General features: G+C 40.8%; 1 protein-coding gene across 1 annotated transcript in view; it reads right to left on the bottom strand.

The window, feature by feature from the left end:
* Positions 1 to 202: 202 nt before the first annotated feature.
* Positions 203 to 14,982, bottom strand: part of SLC25A17 (solute carrier family 25 member 17) — a 47,795-nt gene continuing 33,015 nt past the window's right edge. The window contains exons 5-9 of the mRNA XM_033118154.1: positions 8,541 to 8,657; positions 7,459 to 7,604; positions 7,273 to 7,368; positions 5,501 to 5,583; positions 203 to 1,091 (exon numbers count right to left, since the gene is read on the bottom strand). Coding sequence (XP_032974045.1) covers positions 944 to 1,091; positions 5,501 to 5,583; positions 7,273 to 7,368; positions 7,459 to 7,604; positions 8,541 to 8,657 — 590 coding nt within the window. The 3' untranslated portion in view covers positions 203 to 943. The remainder of the gene's footprint in view (positions 1,092 to 5,500; positions 5,584 to 7,272; positions 7,369 to 7,458; positions 7,605 to 8,540; positions 8,658 to 14,982) is intronic.

Raw genomic sequence — 14,982 nt, 5'->3', positions numbered from 1 at the left:
GACTCTGATGAATGTTTGAAAATAGAAATAACCTCAATCAGATGTTTATTGTCAAAAAATACAGTCTCTGCCAAGAGTTTGCAAAGGGAGATGATATTCCAGAGCCTAAACAAGCTATCTGCTCCCTCTCCCTGTTCTGTGATTTTTACCAGCTGGTTGTACATCCCATGTAATACCTTAACAAAGCGCATGTCCTTTGCAGTTTATTGAGGCTTGACTTGATGGGGGCGTGTATGGATGAACATAAAACTGCAAGCCTTTTGGAATGAAACGGTTGATTCAAAATAAATATTTTTAAATTACGTCAAATACTAATGAATAAGTGATGTTTACAAATAGTGTATAATAGAATCATTTGGGATTAATAATTTTCATCTCGCCCACAAAATAAATAGCTCATGTAGTAAAGGGGACACTTTTCCTTACACAGGAGAAAAAAAGCCCAACAAAAATAAAATCATGCCCATGGCACAGTCATAATATTATTTTTAGTGAGGAAAATATCAAGACTAAGACATAAAAAAGTATATGAAGAGAATTACAAGGTAATTTGTCCTAGGACCTAGAGGAGGGTTCAGGGAAAGAGGACAGCTGGCAAATGTAGGAAAGATTTTAACTGGAAAAGATTACACGAGAGCAATAGCCCATTCTGCTTAAGAACACCAATTAACTCTCACCAACTTTCCATTTTACGTTTTCAATAATGCTTCCTTTTCGTATGACCATTAGTCCAACCTCCTCCGTAAAATGCAACCAACTATCATAAAATTAAGTTGGTGACAGGTTCAGCTGGCTATCCTCCAGGTTTACCCTTAGATGCTTTTGAAGCCACTGAGGGTAAAATTCACGGTGGAAAGAGCAAGAAAAGAATCACTTCTCTTCCCACAGAAGGCAGGAAAGCCCCATCTCGAGCATCGTTCCGCATTTTGCAGGAGAAGGTGTCTCACGGCTTGCGTGCGCTCTTCAGCCCCATCACCGTGAAGGTGGCAGCCGTCAGCTTCTCATAAACAAGGAACATGAGAGCTGCCGTGAGGACCGTCTGCAGCAGTTTGGCTTCCAGGCCTTTGTAGAGCCCCATTATTCCGAAACGCCTGGAGGGAAAGAGGTTTGGAAAAAAAGACAAGGTTTGCTTTAGAAAAGTCAACTCTTGCATCAAAGAAACAGGCTACTGTGACAGCTACTTTGCAAAGTTTTAGCCTTAGGATCAAAACAAGCAATGGGAGTTTTGATATCAACACACTTGACTTCCATTGTCAAAGTACTTATTATCTTGCAAGGTATTTGGGGGCTGATAAAATACCTTCACAAGCCACCAATACTTTATCTTTATAATCACCATTAATTAGTGAAATGCTGACAATATCCCACAGGTCGGATGCAGATCCTAAAACCTCCCCAAACCATCTTACAGCCCAAATCTGAAATCTAAGACTTTTAGAGCTTTACTTTAACATTCTCCCAACTCAGTTATTTCAACTTAATGGTCCCTAAATGGTAGGAAAGCTGCAAACTGGTTTAGATCATTTTAGCCTCAACAGAACTAGGCAAAGAGACAAAATAAAAGCTACCCGATTCTCAGCCTTCCTATACATTTGATCTTCTAACCCAGTGGTGCTCAGATTTAGAATCACCTGAAGGGCTTGTTAAACCACAGATTGCTGGGTCCCATCCCCCAGTTTCCGCTTTAGTAAGTCTGGGATGGGACTCAAGAATGTGCATTTCTAGTAAGCTCCCTGGTGACCAGGATGATGATGCCAGCCTGGGGGCCAGCCCCTAGAGCCACTCCTGTAACCACAGAGAAGGCTTTAGCCAGAACCGAGAGTCCAGAGTAAACGATCTCTCTGAAGCTCTCTGCTGAGAGTGGATTAATCTCATGTGCTAGTTTATTGGCAACTGCAGGCCTCTATACAGCGCGAACACTGAGATGTCAGAGCCAACACGCGCGCCATGCAGAAGCTAGTCTACATTTTATATATTTGCTGTGTGAAAACCTATGATTGGGGGCCAACTGTGTGATACATAGACATGAAAAGCTTTAACCCATGAATTACTAGTTCATGAATTAACATGAATTATGTTCTCCCAAGAAACCCAAGAAACTTGACCTCAGTGTTTCTCAAGGTGAGGTCTGCAGAGATAACAGAAAGTACACCTCTTGCCTCTGTCCCCGGGCCCTGGCACAGAGCTCCTGAAACCCTTGGGATGACCTGAGTGAGCATCTCTTGCTCAAACATTTGCTCTTTGACCCCGGTTCCTGACATAGAGCTCTCAAATCCCTTGGAATATCCTGGGTAATTGCAGTGTCTTTTGCTGTAATGAGGTGACTGTTGAGCTCCTGGATGGGGGGTGGTCACCAGAAAGATCAAGCTGTGATTAGAAGCTTGGAATTTTTAGCCCCACCCCACCATCCTCCAGAGAGGAGAGACGGGCAGGAAATGGAGTGAATGATGCATCATGCCTACGTGAGGAAGTTCCATAAAACCCCAAGTCCAGGGTTCAGAGAGCTTCCAGGTGGGTGAACACATTCATGAACTGGAAGGGTAACGCACCCCAAGTCCACGAGGACAGAAGCTCCTGAGCTCAGAACCCTCCCAGACCTCGCCCTCTCGTATCTCTTCATCTGTCTGTTCATCTGTGTCCTTTATCACATCCTTTAATAAACTGATGAATGTAAGTAAGGGTTTCCCTCAGTTCTGTGAGCTGTTCTGGCAAATAACCAAATCCAAGGGGCAGGGGGTCATGGGAACCTCTAACATGTAGCAGTCCGACAGAAGTTGTGGGTAACCTGGGGAATCGAAGTGGGGGCCGTCCTGTGGGACTGAGACCTTCACCTGTGGGATCTGATGTTATCTCCATGTAGTGTCAGAACTGAGTTAAACTGTAGGACGCCCAGCTGGTGTCATGCAGAACTGTTTGGTGTGGGGAAAACGCCCCACACACCTGGTGCCCAGAAGTGTCAGAGAGAAGTGTTCTGTGTGAGTCGTACAGGAGAGACAGCGGGAACGGTGTAGGTTTTCTTTCCACTACCTTCAGAATCAGCAGGGTTTGTTTAGAAAGGAAGACTGTAAAGCCTCGCCCCAGAGGGGAGCCGTGACTCTGTTCTGTAACAAGCACTTCAGGTGAGTCTTAATCAATCAAGAGTTTGGAGAGGCCTGCCCCGGTGTAGTGACTGTCCAATATGGTAGCTACGAACCACATGTGGCAATTAAAATTCAGTTTAAAAATTCAGTTTCTCAGTTGCACTGGCTAAATTTCAAGCGCTCAACAGCCACATGTGGTCTGTGGCACCCGTCCTGGACAGTCTGGGTATACCCATTGTTGTCACGTATCCCAGGAGATGAACGCTTGTCGTTCATTCACTAGTGCCTGAGTGCTGACAGGGCCTCTGAGTTGGAACATCTGTCTCTGCCTCCATCTGTCTGCTATTGGGCAAGTCACTTTCTTTCTCTAAACCTGTTTCCTTATCTGCAGTAACGGGAATACAGTCACTCTTCCACACGCACAAGGCTGAGAGAGAATCAAACAAGATAAAAGATGTAAAAACACTGAATTTGAAAACTACGCAAATGTACAGGTTTCTAGTTAACACTAACTATCTTCTTAACTTTCTTGTTAACTATACCGTCCTTCACTCCCACAATGATAGAAATAAAAATTGGCGTCACTTTTTTTATGGCCAATTTGGCGATGTCCATCTAAATTTTATGTGTTCAGACACCTTAACCAGGTAATTCCACCTCTACAATTACAGTCACTCGGGTGCACATAGCTAAAGTTATGGGCTGTTCATTCAGCAATGTCTGCAAAGGCAAAAACCTGGAAAAAACTAAATATCCATTAATAAGTGTGTTGGTCAATAAATTATAGTTATTACATAACAGAAAACAAGGTAGTCACTATAAAAAAAAATCTATAGATGTTGATGTGAAGGGTTGCTTGGGATATTAAGTTTATAAAAGGCAAGTTGCAAAATAGTATCATATGATCCCATTTTTATAAAAATAAATACCACAAATACATGTTTTATATAATATTCTGGAAATATATACTCTTAACTGTTAAGTAACTCCCTCTTGGAAAAGGGAGAGAGAGAAAACAGAATAAGTATTCATGTATTTATAGTTTTTTAAAAGTTAACTGACTTCAATGTGATGTATTGACTGATGTATACACCCGTGATGAAACCATCACCACATTCAAGGACAGGGAACATATCCATCACCCCCAAAAGTATGCTCATGTCCCTTTGTAATCACTCCCTCCCTCCACCCACCTTGACCCTAGGGAACCACTTTCTGTCACTACAGAGTATTGGTGTTTTCTAAGTTTTAAAATACAAATGGAATAATATAATATGAATTCTTTTTTGTCTGACTTCTTTCACTCAGCATAATTATTTTGAGATTCATCCATGTTGTTGTGTGAATCAACAATTCCTTCTTTTTTATTTCCGAGTAGTATTGCACTATACAGATATATCACAATTTATGTATCTATTTACCGGATGATACACATTTGAGTTGTTTCCCAGTTTTGGTTCTTACAAATAAAGCTGCTGTTGATATTTGTGTGAAAGTTTTTGTGCAGACATATGTCATTTCTTAAATACCTTGAAGTGGAATGTCTGGGTCCTATGGGGGGTATATGTTTAAATTTCTAAGAAAATGCCAGGTGCTTCCCAAAGTGGGCTCCCTCTTCTGCATTCCCACCAGTAGCACGTGAATATTCTGGTTGTTCCTCATTCTTGCCAATACTTGGTATGCGAGCATTATTTTTTACTTTACACCAATTCTTTATCCTTGACTTTATATTTTATCCCAAGCATGTTCTATTTTTATAATAAATTTCTTTTCAAAATATCTCACACGTAGGAATAGTAATACAGCAGCTTTTGCTTCAAAGGAGGCTCTGGACCTCCTTGATGGCCCTGAGGTTTCTTTAAATGAAACAGGGAAATGATGAAAGTACTGCCTCGTTAGGATTAAGCGAGATTGCCCCACACAAAGCAGGGAGCTCAGTGTCTGCCACGAAGCAAACACTCAAAAATGTGAGCTATTCTTATCAACATCACTGTCGTCATCATTACGAGGATAATTGTTATTACTCTTCCTGCTCCTCACTCCCTTTCTCACCATGACGACTGCTCTATTAAACCTGCTTCTTTCTATCTATGAGGGAGGCCACAGGATATGTCGGTTGATGGAAGCACCACTCAGGCAGAACGGTCTCTGAATTAGATTTTGGAGGGTTCCCTCTCTAGAGTTCTGTACATCTGTAACTAACAAAAAGTAAGAATGTGAACTTTTCCACAATTTCCCCAAATGCTGTCATATCACTGCACTAAGCCTCTAAAATGAGAAATGTCTGAGCACAGCCTGCAAAGGGAAGGTTTTTGGGCTGCCACTGCCAAGGCAGTAGTACCAGTGAAGCAAATCCAACCACTTCCTGGCAGATGGCTGTGGGAAGAGAGGACAGGACAGGAAGCAGCCACAAAACCCACCTTACTCGTTGGTGAAGGAGATAGAGAACATTGCGGAGACTCCCCAGTGTTCTGTTTTCTGGGTTGAGTCGGTGACGTCCAAACTGGGGAAGAAGAAAAATAAATAGCTAATGACTGTTCTGGACTGCTTTCTTTATCTTAATTTCAACCTGCAGAGGAAATTATGTTGGAGTAATGTCTTACGGCAAACAGATTATCCAATTAGTATGTAGATTTCATGAATCCCCTATTTTTCAGTGAAATAAGTGATATAGTTCAGTAAGTGAAAATAAGAATATTTTTCAATGAAGCAAGCACAAGAATTTTCACTTTCCAGAGAACTATGGGGAAAATTCTACTTCAAAAGAAAGAAACATGCCCATGATGAAGATTTAGATATTGACTTAATCTTTCAGTCCTTTAGTTCTGATAAACACTAATCGATTAGAACCACTGCAGTCTAAGCTCTTCACATTATATGTTTACATTATAAAAGTATCATTTATCTTATGCTACTGAATTCCTTTAAGTGTCAATTTAAAAATAGTACATTAGTAAAAATACGTTTAATAGAAAGTAATAATATTTTGAACTGAAATACCCTCACTACCACACCCATGTTATCTATCAATAAGTCCTTTGATTTTTTTTCTCCGAAACAAATCATGTATCTGTCCATGAGTTTTCTTCCCCCAAACACGTCAGGAATCTGTCCCCTTCTTATCCCTCCTCTCCACTGCTAGCTACCACCTCGGTCTAGGTCACCATTACTTCCCACCTGTATTACTGAAATGGCCTCCTATCTGCATGTCCCCCAACTTTTCTCTTTTCTCTTTTTCAATTTGCCACACAACACCCACAGCAACCTTCTCGAATTGTGAATCAGATCACGTGACTCCCTAGGGTAAAGCCCTTCAAAGGCTTTCCTCTAGGCTGAGAATAAAATCTAGAATCCTCATCTATAGCCTTCCCTGCTCCTTTTCCAATCCCATCCTGAGTTAATCTCCAGCCACAGCAGCCTTTCAGTTCCCAGGATTCCTTAAGCTCTTAGCACATCGTGTCCCCTCTATCTAGAATGCTCTTTGCACAGATGGGTCCTTTTCTTCCTCTAAGTCTTAATTTATACACGTTCCCAGTCATCCTACCTAAGAAGATCCTCTCTCCACTGAACCACAGAATGCTGCTCACTTCCTTTTCTTAATTCGTAAATACCTATTTATTGTGCTTATTTACCTGTTCATTCTCTCTTCAATTACCTCCATGAGGGCAGGAATTATGATTGTTTTTAATTACCATGTATACCCAGCTCCTCACACAAAGTGGATGTTTAATAAATATTTCAATGTATAAATAACTGAATGAAAGGAAAAACCAGAAATCTGAAAGTGTTCCAAAAAAGCTAAATCATTAATTCCTCTGAATAAACAAAAGGAATTAACCTCTGATTTTGTAAAGAATGATGTGCCCTAAGGCATCCAGCAAACTGACCTGAATGAGAAGGAAACGAACTTGTGATTTCCTGAGGCACTTAAAGAAACTTCCTCCACACTGGGGTTTTCTGAGACACTACTTACCTAAGAAATTGCCAATGTAAAATAAACTTCATTCCAAACTAAAGAGGAAAACAACGAATAGCCAGCCTGGCTGTCAGAGTATCAGACAAATGGAAAAATGGGTGAGGAATGCTCTGGCCTACCAACTGACTATATTGCTTTATTAGCATTGCTTCAGAGAGAGAAACCACGATTTTGCAGTGTTGTTTGACTAAATGGAGGGAGAAGCCCAGCACTCACCCTCAGAATCGACTGGACTGTCTGCATGGGATAGGTGACCGTGGTGGCAATCGCTTTGGATACTGCACCGATGATAAACACATCCAAAGAAGAAAGCTGGGAAGCAGGGACAGAACGAATCACATCAATCCAAGTAACAAGACGCTGCAGAGGGTATGCTCTGCTGCTTTCAAAATCAGGGATTACCTTCATTCGTTTCTTTAAAAGCTGCCGTTTTAAACCTTCATAGAACATGAACTGGATGGCAGGATTGAAGACCAGGAGCAAGGAGGGAAATGTGCCATTCCATAAAGACAAGAGTCCTTCATCACGAACGATCTGGTGAAAAGCATCTAAGCAAGAAACCAAGGACATTCGATGATAATCCCCTAACTAGAGAAGACAATGTACCCAGAACAGAAACCACCCTGGTTCTGTCAATATCATTTCCTTCTTGCCATGATATTTTAGGAGCAAGTTCATCAGTTAACTCCTTTTTGATAATTATCAGACACTGATGGTCACCAAGTTATTGAGAGACAACTTCAATCCTAGGCAACTCCGCCTGAATGTCAAGTTTTCCTAAGTAATTATCACCACCAGTGGGGACTCTGGATTACAGAGAATTGTGAACTGATAGCCCACATGCTTCACAACGAAGTCCAGGACAACAAAAGATAAGACGATAGTTCCCTAGAGTCCACTTTATAGGACTGACTTATAACAAAAGCACTGTTCTGTTCTCATTACGAACACGGGAAAGGAGAACATGGCACTGTGATACGATTAAAAAGCAGATGCTCAAAAATACCAGACACTAATCTGGTACCTTTAGCCAAAGACGACACTAGAAAAAAAGTATAGTAGGTTATTCTTCAGGAATATTCATCCCTCCCACCCCCACTCCATGGGAGCAGTCACTTCTCTACCCCTTGTCTTTGAGGCTTGGCCACGTGATGTGCTTTGGCCACAGGGATGTTAGCAGACAAGATGCAAATAGGGGCTTGAAATATGCTTGTACGATTCGGCGTGTCCTCTTCTGGAGGGGACATCACCAAGAGAAGTACATACTCAGGCTGGTCCCAGGAAGATGAGCCGAGATTCCCAGGCTGCGTCAGTCTAGATGAGTCAAATCCTTGTTAATCCACAGACACATGAGCTACACAAACGCTTACTGTTGGATGCTGAGATGGGAGGTTGTCTTATATATAGCATTATCGTGGCAATAAGTTCCAGGTACAAAGAGAAAAGAAAACGCTTACACAGAAACTCACCCAAGAGATACTTACCAATAATACCTTTGTAGTTGGTTGGTACAATGTCTTCATTTCTAAACTTTGCCCCTTGCAGCTTCAGTCTGGTGTTTACCACCCAGAGTGGAGTTGTTAGCAACACATTCACCACTCCTTTAAAGAGAAAGAGGGAGACACAAAGGAACACAAAATGCAATCTTTTAAGCTTCTGTCTTATGTTAAAGCTACATACCAATGCTCCATTTCTACTTCCGCCACTGACCTAATACAAGGCCTACGGTGTCTCTTTGTGCCAGGGTACAACACAAGCCACTCCTGTTAGCAGCAATTCAGAAGCCATGATGATAGCAAACTGGCTGGCAGCACTACCTCTCTACGTGAAAAGAGTAATGAGTTTCCTCATTGGTTTAACAGGAGGCAATCCATTTGTCAACTTACATAAGCACTCAAAGTAGCAATTTTGATATAGTTTTACATATAATTTTTCAATAACAACTTTAAGAGAGGGGAAGTGGCTATTGATCACATGCTAAGTTCATCACAACATTGATAAAACACACAATTTACAACTGTCCCACAAGTAGCTCACATGGTTTAAGTGAGTACAGAGCTGGTACAATGGGTGACAGTGGGAAAGTGGTGACACTGGGAAGTGCTCCAACGGGGACTAGAGGATCACAAAAAGTCCCTCATCACTGAGGGAATTAGGAGAGGCAGGCGGCACACAGTGGTTAGGAACTGTCACAAAACACCTGAAACAGCCTAACAAGCATCATGATCCTTACAAGCTTAGGGATGGGAATTCTGGCCCCCCAAGGTTGCCTCAGTGGAACAATACAATGAGCCAGCTGCTTCTGTTTTGAAAACACATGATCCCAATTTAACACCATCTGGAGATATTAAAATATTCCTCATCAGTCCTGAAATGATTAAAACAAAACAAAACAAAGCAAAACCCAGATAGAGTTGTAACAAAGTGCCTGACACACCATGTACTTTATAAATATGTGTTAAACAAGTATCAAATAAATGAACCAATGAACAATCTCAGCAAACAACCAACCATACATGGAACTATCTGGCTCCAGCCATGCTATGAAGAATCAAGAGGTGCAACCCTAAGGAAGAGAAATCTTCTTGTACCAAAAGTCATTTAAACACAACAGGAGAAAGAATGTTTTGATTTAAGGACTCTCAAAACATGCCGTATAGAAAACACAGTCTAACCAAAAATAAGCTTGTGCAACAGCTAAGAGATTCAAAGTCTATTTTTTTACTTGTTGCATACAGGTACAAAAAATAAAATATTTTGCTACCTCTCTCTTAGGAGCATTATGGGAATACTTTTTCTCAAAATAAAAGACATTATCAAATAATTTTATGAGCTGTACTTGTCATACTTTCATAGAGTCACATAACACCAAAGAGTCGTCTTTAGTTATGACTCTATTCATACACTGACACTGGAGGCATTGATCATAATCCGAGTAGGACTTACCTGGAGATTTTTGCTGGTCTCGTATTTAAAAAGCACTAGTGCCCAAGAGGCCAAGATAGAAGAATATCAATACATGTCCATTTGCCCAGATTTTATAATGTATTCCTGTTCAATGCCAGGTACATATCACGTAACAGAAAAATCAATAGCCAGAAAAACCAGACTAGAAAGTACTACACTTGAGCAGTCTACATTTTATTTTTACGATGAAGGTAAGCGAGCTCAGAGCCAGAGATCACAAGCGTCCATGTACACTGTATGCAGGCAGAGTGTGCACACCTTTCTAAACAAATGAAACAGGTTACCCAGTAAATAAATTCTTTAAAATCAAAATTCATGTTCTACTCAGGAGGTAAGCATGCATAGAACACATTGGAGGCAATGCAGCCAAGATTAGGATTTAACCATTATTTAAAATTCTGCTTTCATATTCCCTTTATTAACACAAGTTGACAGACTGAGAGGATTCGAAGGACAATCTCAAGTACAAAAATGCACATCATTCAAAAAAGGGAATACAAAGTCCTTGTAAGAACATTCTGTATTTCAAAGCTTTTTGTCTGAGAAGTTCAAGTACTTAGCTCATCCTCTAACCCAAAATAAGAGAGCTATTTTCTAAACAGTATAATTTTATGAGTTCTTGGAACAGACACTCAAAATACTTGAGGATCCAAAACTTCGCTAAAAACTTACAATCTATATACTCAAGCAAAGGACAACAATCAATGGAGGAAAAACCTGACGAGCAATTCCAACTGGTACTGGGGCCCCACGGATAAGGCTCACGGATAAACAGGGCTGTCTGCTTACTTATGAGCCTGTGTAGAAAATTCTTCTTCCAATTCCCAGCTGTGGCTGTTCCTTCAGCTCTAAGATGGGACTACTTTACCTACTTCATGACAGGAGACTTTGTCCTTCCAATTCGAATGATTCTATTTTCTTGCTTTGTAAAAAATCATTTACAGGGGCCGGCCCAGTGGCTCAGGCGATTGGAGCTCCGTGCTCCTAACTCTGAAGGCTGCCGGTTCGATTCCCACATGGGCCAGTGGGCTCTCAACCACAAGGTTGCCAGCTCAATTCCTCGAGTCCCGCAAGGGATGGTGGGCTCTACCCCCTGCAACTAACAACAGGCAACTGGACCTGGAGCTGAGCTGCGCCCTCCACAACTAAGATTGAAAGAACAACAACTTGACTTGGAAAAAGTCCTGGAAGTACACACCGTTCCCCAATAAAGTCCTGTTCCCTTCGCCAATAAAATCTTTAAAAAAAAATAAAAATCATTTACAAGAAAACAGAACCAAAACTAAGAGATGAAGAACAGTAACTGAACACACATTATTCAGTGATTCAAGGAGTAATTGGAACACAGCTATTTACTCCTGAAATCTTCAAAAGAAGTAGTTTTATCTTCTTTGGTAAAGAAAGAAAACACGAAGTACGTTAATCAGGTGTGCATTTCTGGGAAATATGCACAATGACCACTGATACAAAAAAAAAAAAGGCAGATCAAGGCTATAAATCCAACCATGTGGCTTCCTATGAAAGAATGCAACTAGATACACAACAGAAACAAACCTGCCTTCCCAGAGTGAAGGCTGGAGGGCAGGAAATGAGTATGTACCGTCACAACAATGACAATACCACTGGCATTCAAAAAGAGGTATTGGTAAAAATCCCAATTTCATAAAAATGGCAAGTATCTTCTTCATTTAAGTTAGGGTAAGGTTTTTTCCCCAAATTCTTCCCCAAGGTATCAAGCTCTATGGGTTTTCTTCCGTGAAAAATGAAACAAATAAGTAAAATAAATTTCTAAGGTTCAAGCAGAATTTGAGTAACAATAATACTGTTCCTAGTTCTCCTTGGAGATAAGGAAACTCATTTCTACAGTGATTATAATACAATGGCAGGGCTCACAGCACGAAGAAAAAGCTATTCTAATTATTGTAAGAATGCGTAGGTATTAAGATATAAAAACACGTTATAAGAAGTTTAAAACTCACAAAATTAATTTCCATGGAATTCTTTACCTTCAGAAAAAGAGAGGACTTATAATCAGGAATCTTAGAATTATAAAGGACTGTAAAATTCATTTGACCAAGGGTCTCAATTGTGACACTACTGACATTTTGGGCTGGATAATTCTTTATTTGGGGGGGTGTGGGGGGGTCCTATTGTGTAGGGTGTTTAGCATTAACCCTGGCCTCTACCCACTAGATGCCAACAGCACCCCCGAGGGGTGACAGCCAAAACTCTCCCCAGACATTTGCTATGTGTTTCCTGTGGGTCGAATCCGCCTCAGTTGAGAACCACTGTTCTAACCCAATCGCCAAGTGATTATTCACTTTATTTTTCAAAGTTTCAAAAAATAGAAATTCACTTCCACCTTATGGCCTATTTTTTCCAAGAGCTGTTAGAAATTTTATTTTCACTGCTACTACATCTATGTTCTTGAAACAACTGGAAACATATATGAAATTAGGTGTTTTTTACCTGAGGTAGAATTAGCACTTCTGAAATGACTTTCTACGTACTTTGGGATAAGTTAATGTTTTGTGATCCTGGCTCAATTCCTTTGGATACTATAAAACAAGTATAATCCCGCTTCTACAGGTCATTCATCCATGGCCTGCTCATGAAATAGATATTGTGTGTCTAGGACATGATCAGTCCTCCTCTAGGAGCTGACAATACAGCAGTAAATAAAAATGAAAATCCCTGCCTTGTGAAGCTTCTATTCTAATGATGTAAGACAAGAAAAATAAGTGAAATATGTAGTACATCCGAGGATAAGGGTTAAGGAGAAAATGTAAGCAGAGGAGGAGGATAGCGTATTAGGGATAGAAATGTCCATTTTAGACACTGGCCATTTAGAGAAAGCTCTTAGAGGAGGTAAAGCCATGAGCCATGCAGTTAGCAGGTCCACAGGTCCTGAGGCAGAACATGCCAGGCGTGTTCGGGGAGGAGACGCCCGTGTGGATGTAGTGGTGTGAGCGAAGAGACAAACAGGAGGGCCAGGGAATACGGGTCCTTGTCATACGGGACAAGAGTACGCTGAGACAGAGGGATATACTGTGTTGGAGCACAGGGGATGGGCACCTAGTCCAGAATGAAACCGGGGCTGGTAGTATGGGAAACAGAGAAGGCTTCCTTGAGAGGAGGTGGCTTGAGCTGAGAATAGAAGGATAAATAGGAGTTAACAAGATGAAAAAAGCAGTAAGACTGCATCAGACAGATAATGCAATACACAGTAGGAATGTTTCAAACAGAGAACAGTAGCTATAACGTAACAGTGATGGAGTAAATGGCATAGATGGAAATGGGAAGATGGAAACTGCTAAGATCAAGGTAGAGAGGGTAAGCGGCATCCGGGCACATCTTGTATGTTAGGCTCTTATCCTTTAAGGGGGAGGGGAGCGGGGGCTTGTACATTGAGAGGGCCATGACTTTATCCTGGAGGCAAGGGACAGACATTGAGGGGCTTCATGCTAGGGATCACGTAACCAGATTTGGGCTCCAGAACAGGCGTTCTCAACTATCTCGCTAACCGGACATGTTAACATGATGCTCACGACTGACACAGACCCATCAGCTCTCCCTGCACGTTAACCGTAATTTCTGAATGAAAGTGAATTAAAACGATGTTGCTACATTGGGATCTCTTTTAACCAGCGTCATACGAGGTGTGATATAAAGATACAGTGAATGTTTCAATAAAAAAATGTATTACAGTAAAAGACACATTGCCATTAATCCCCATCAAAATGCTCTCCCTTGCTTCGAACACACTTATCCCATCGTTCTTGCCACTTTCTGAAGCAGTTCTGGAAGTCCTCTTTCATGAGTGCCTTTACTTCATCTTCCATCATGACAATGTTCTGTGTTACACATCGCTTCAGGTACGGCAATTTCTGTCAAATAAAAACATGACGGTGTGTCCTCATCCACCTTATTAACTGGATCTGGCACCGTGAACCGTCTGGTTCTTCCTCAAAGTCAAAATGATTCAGGACATCGAGGCAGCCATGACAGCGCCACTAAGGACACTCACAAAAGAGAACTTCCGGAACTGCTTCAGAAAATGGCAAGAATGATGGGATAAGTGTGTTTGAAACGAGGGGGAGTATTTTGAGGGGGATTAATGGCAATGTGTCTTTTGCTGTAATAATTTTTTTTTATTTAAACATCCACCGTATTTTGTGATCATGCCTCGTATAATAGACTCACCAGACACACCTGTGTTCTACTTTCCTTTTACAAGACATACTGACAGAAAGATGCCCAGAGCACACTGAATACCTATGGCCACTAGGCTACTCCCTGGTAGGCCCCTGCTGTCTACTTCTACACCACTGAGTTTTATGCTTGCCAAGAGTGAATCATGACTTTTCTCAAACCTGCTTATGTCAGTTGTACCTGTTATGTAGGCAAAGCATTACAGGTAAGGGTTACGTAAGAAAAAAAGCAGAAAACTCCCATCAGTGAACTGATATGCCTTGGTCATACATCAAAACATTGAAATAGTATATGTTCATACATCTTAAGTTAAAATACCATACTGAAGGTATATAGGCTATTTATAATATTCCCTACATCAATTGATTTTTTAAAACTAACTGCCCTACTATACCAATCTAGTTGTGTTAGGTATAGGGGAATCAACTGTAATCATACATTGTGTAAGAGTTAGAAAGGAAACAAGCAGAGGGTGCAGTGAGAGAATAACAAGGGTTGATGTGTACCTGGTGGATAATGGGAGGTCAGATACAGCAAATAAACAGCTTTGGACAATTAAAAAAGAAAAGATTTCATCATATATTTCATGAATTAGTAGCCTCATGGAAAATTATGAGTTAGTCCTGGACAGTGAGTCATGACTTTTTCGGTGTAAATACATATAAACTACAATAATCTAAAACGCATTAAAGTCAAGATATTACAAATACTTAGTATCAAGTATAAAAATCATACTAGGTTGCCATT

The sequence above is a fragment of the Rhinolophus ferrumequinum genome, chromosome 10, assembly GCF_004115265.2.
Source record: "Rhinolophus ferrumequinum isolate MPI-CBG mRhiFer1 chromosome 10, mRhiFer1_v1.p, whole genome shotgun sequence".
NCBI lineage: Eukaryota > Metazoa > Chordata > Mammalia > Chiroptera > Rhinolophidae > Rhinolophus > Rhinolophus ferrumequinum.
This window is presented reverse-complemented; position numbering and strand designations above follow the sequence as displayed.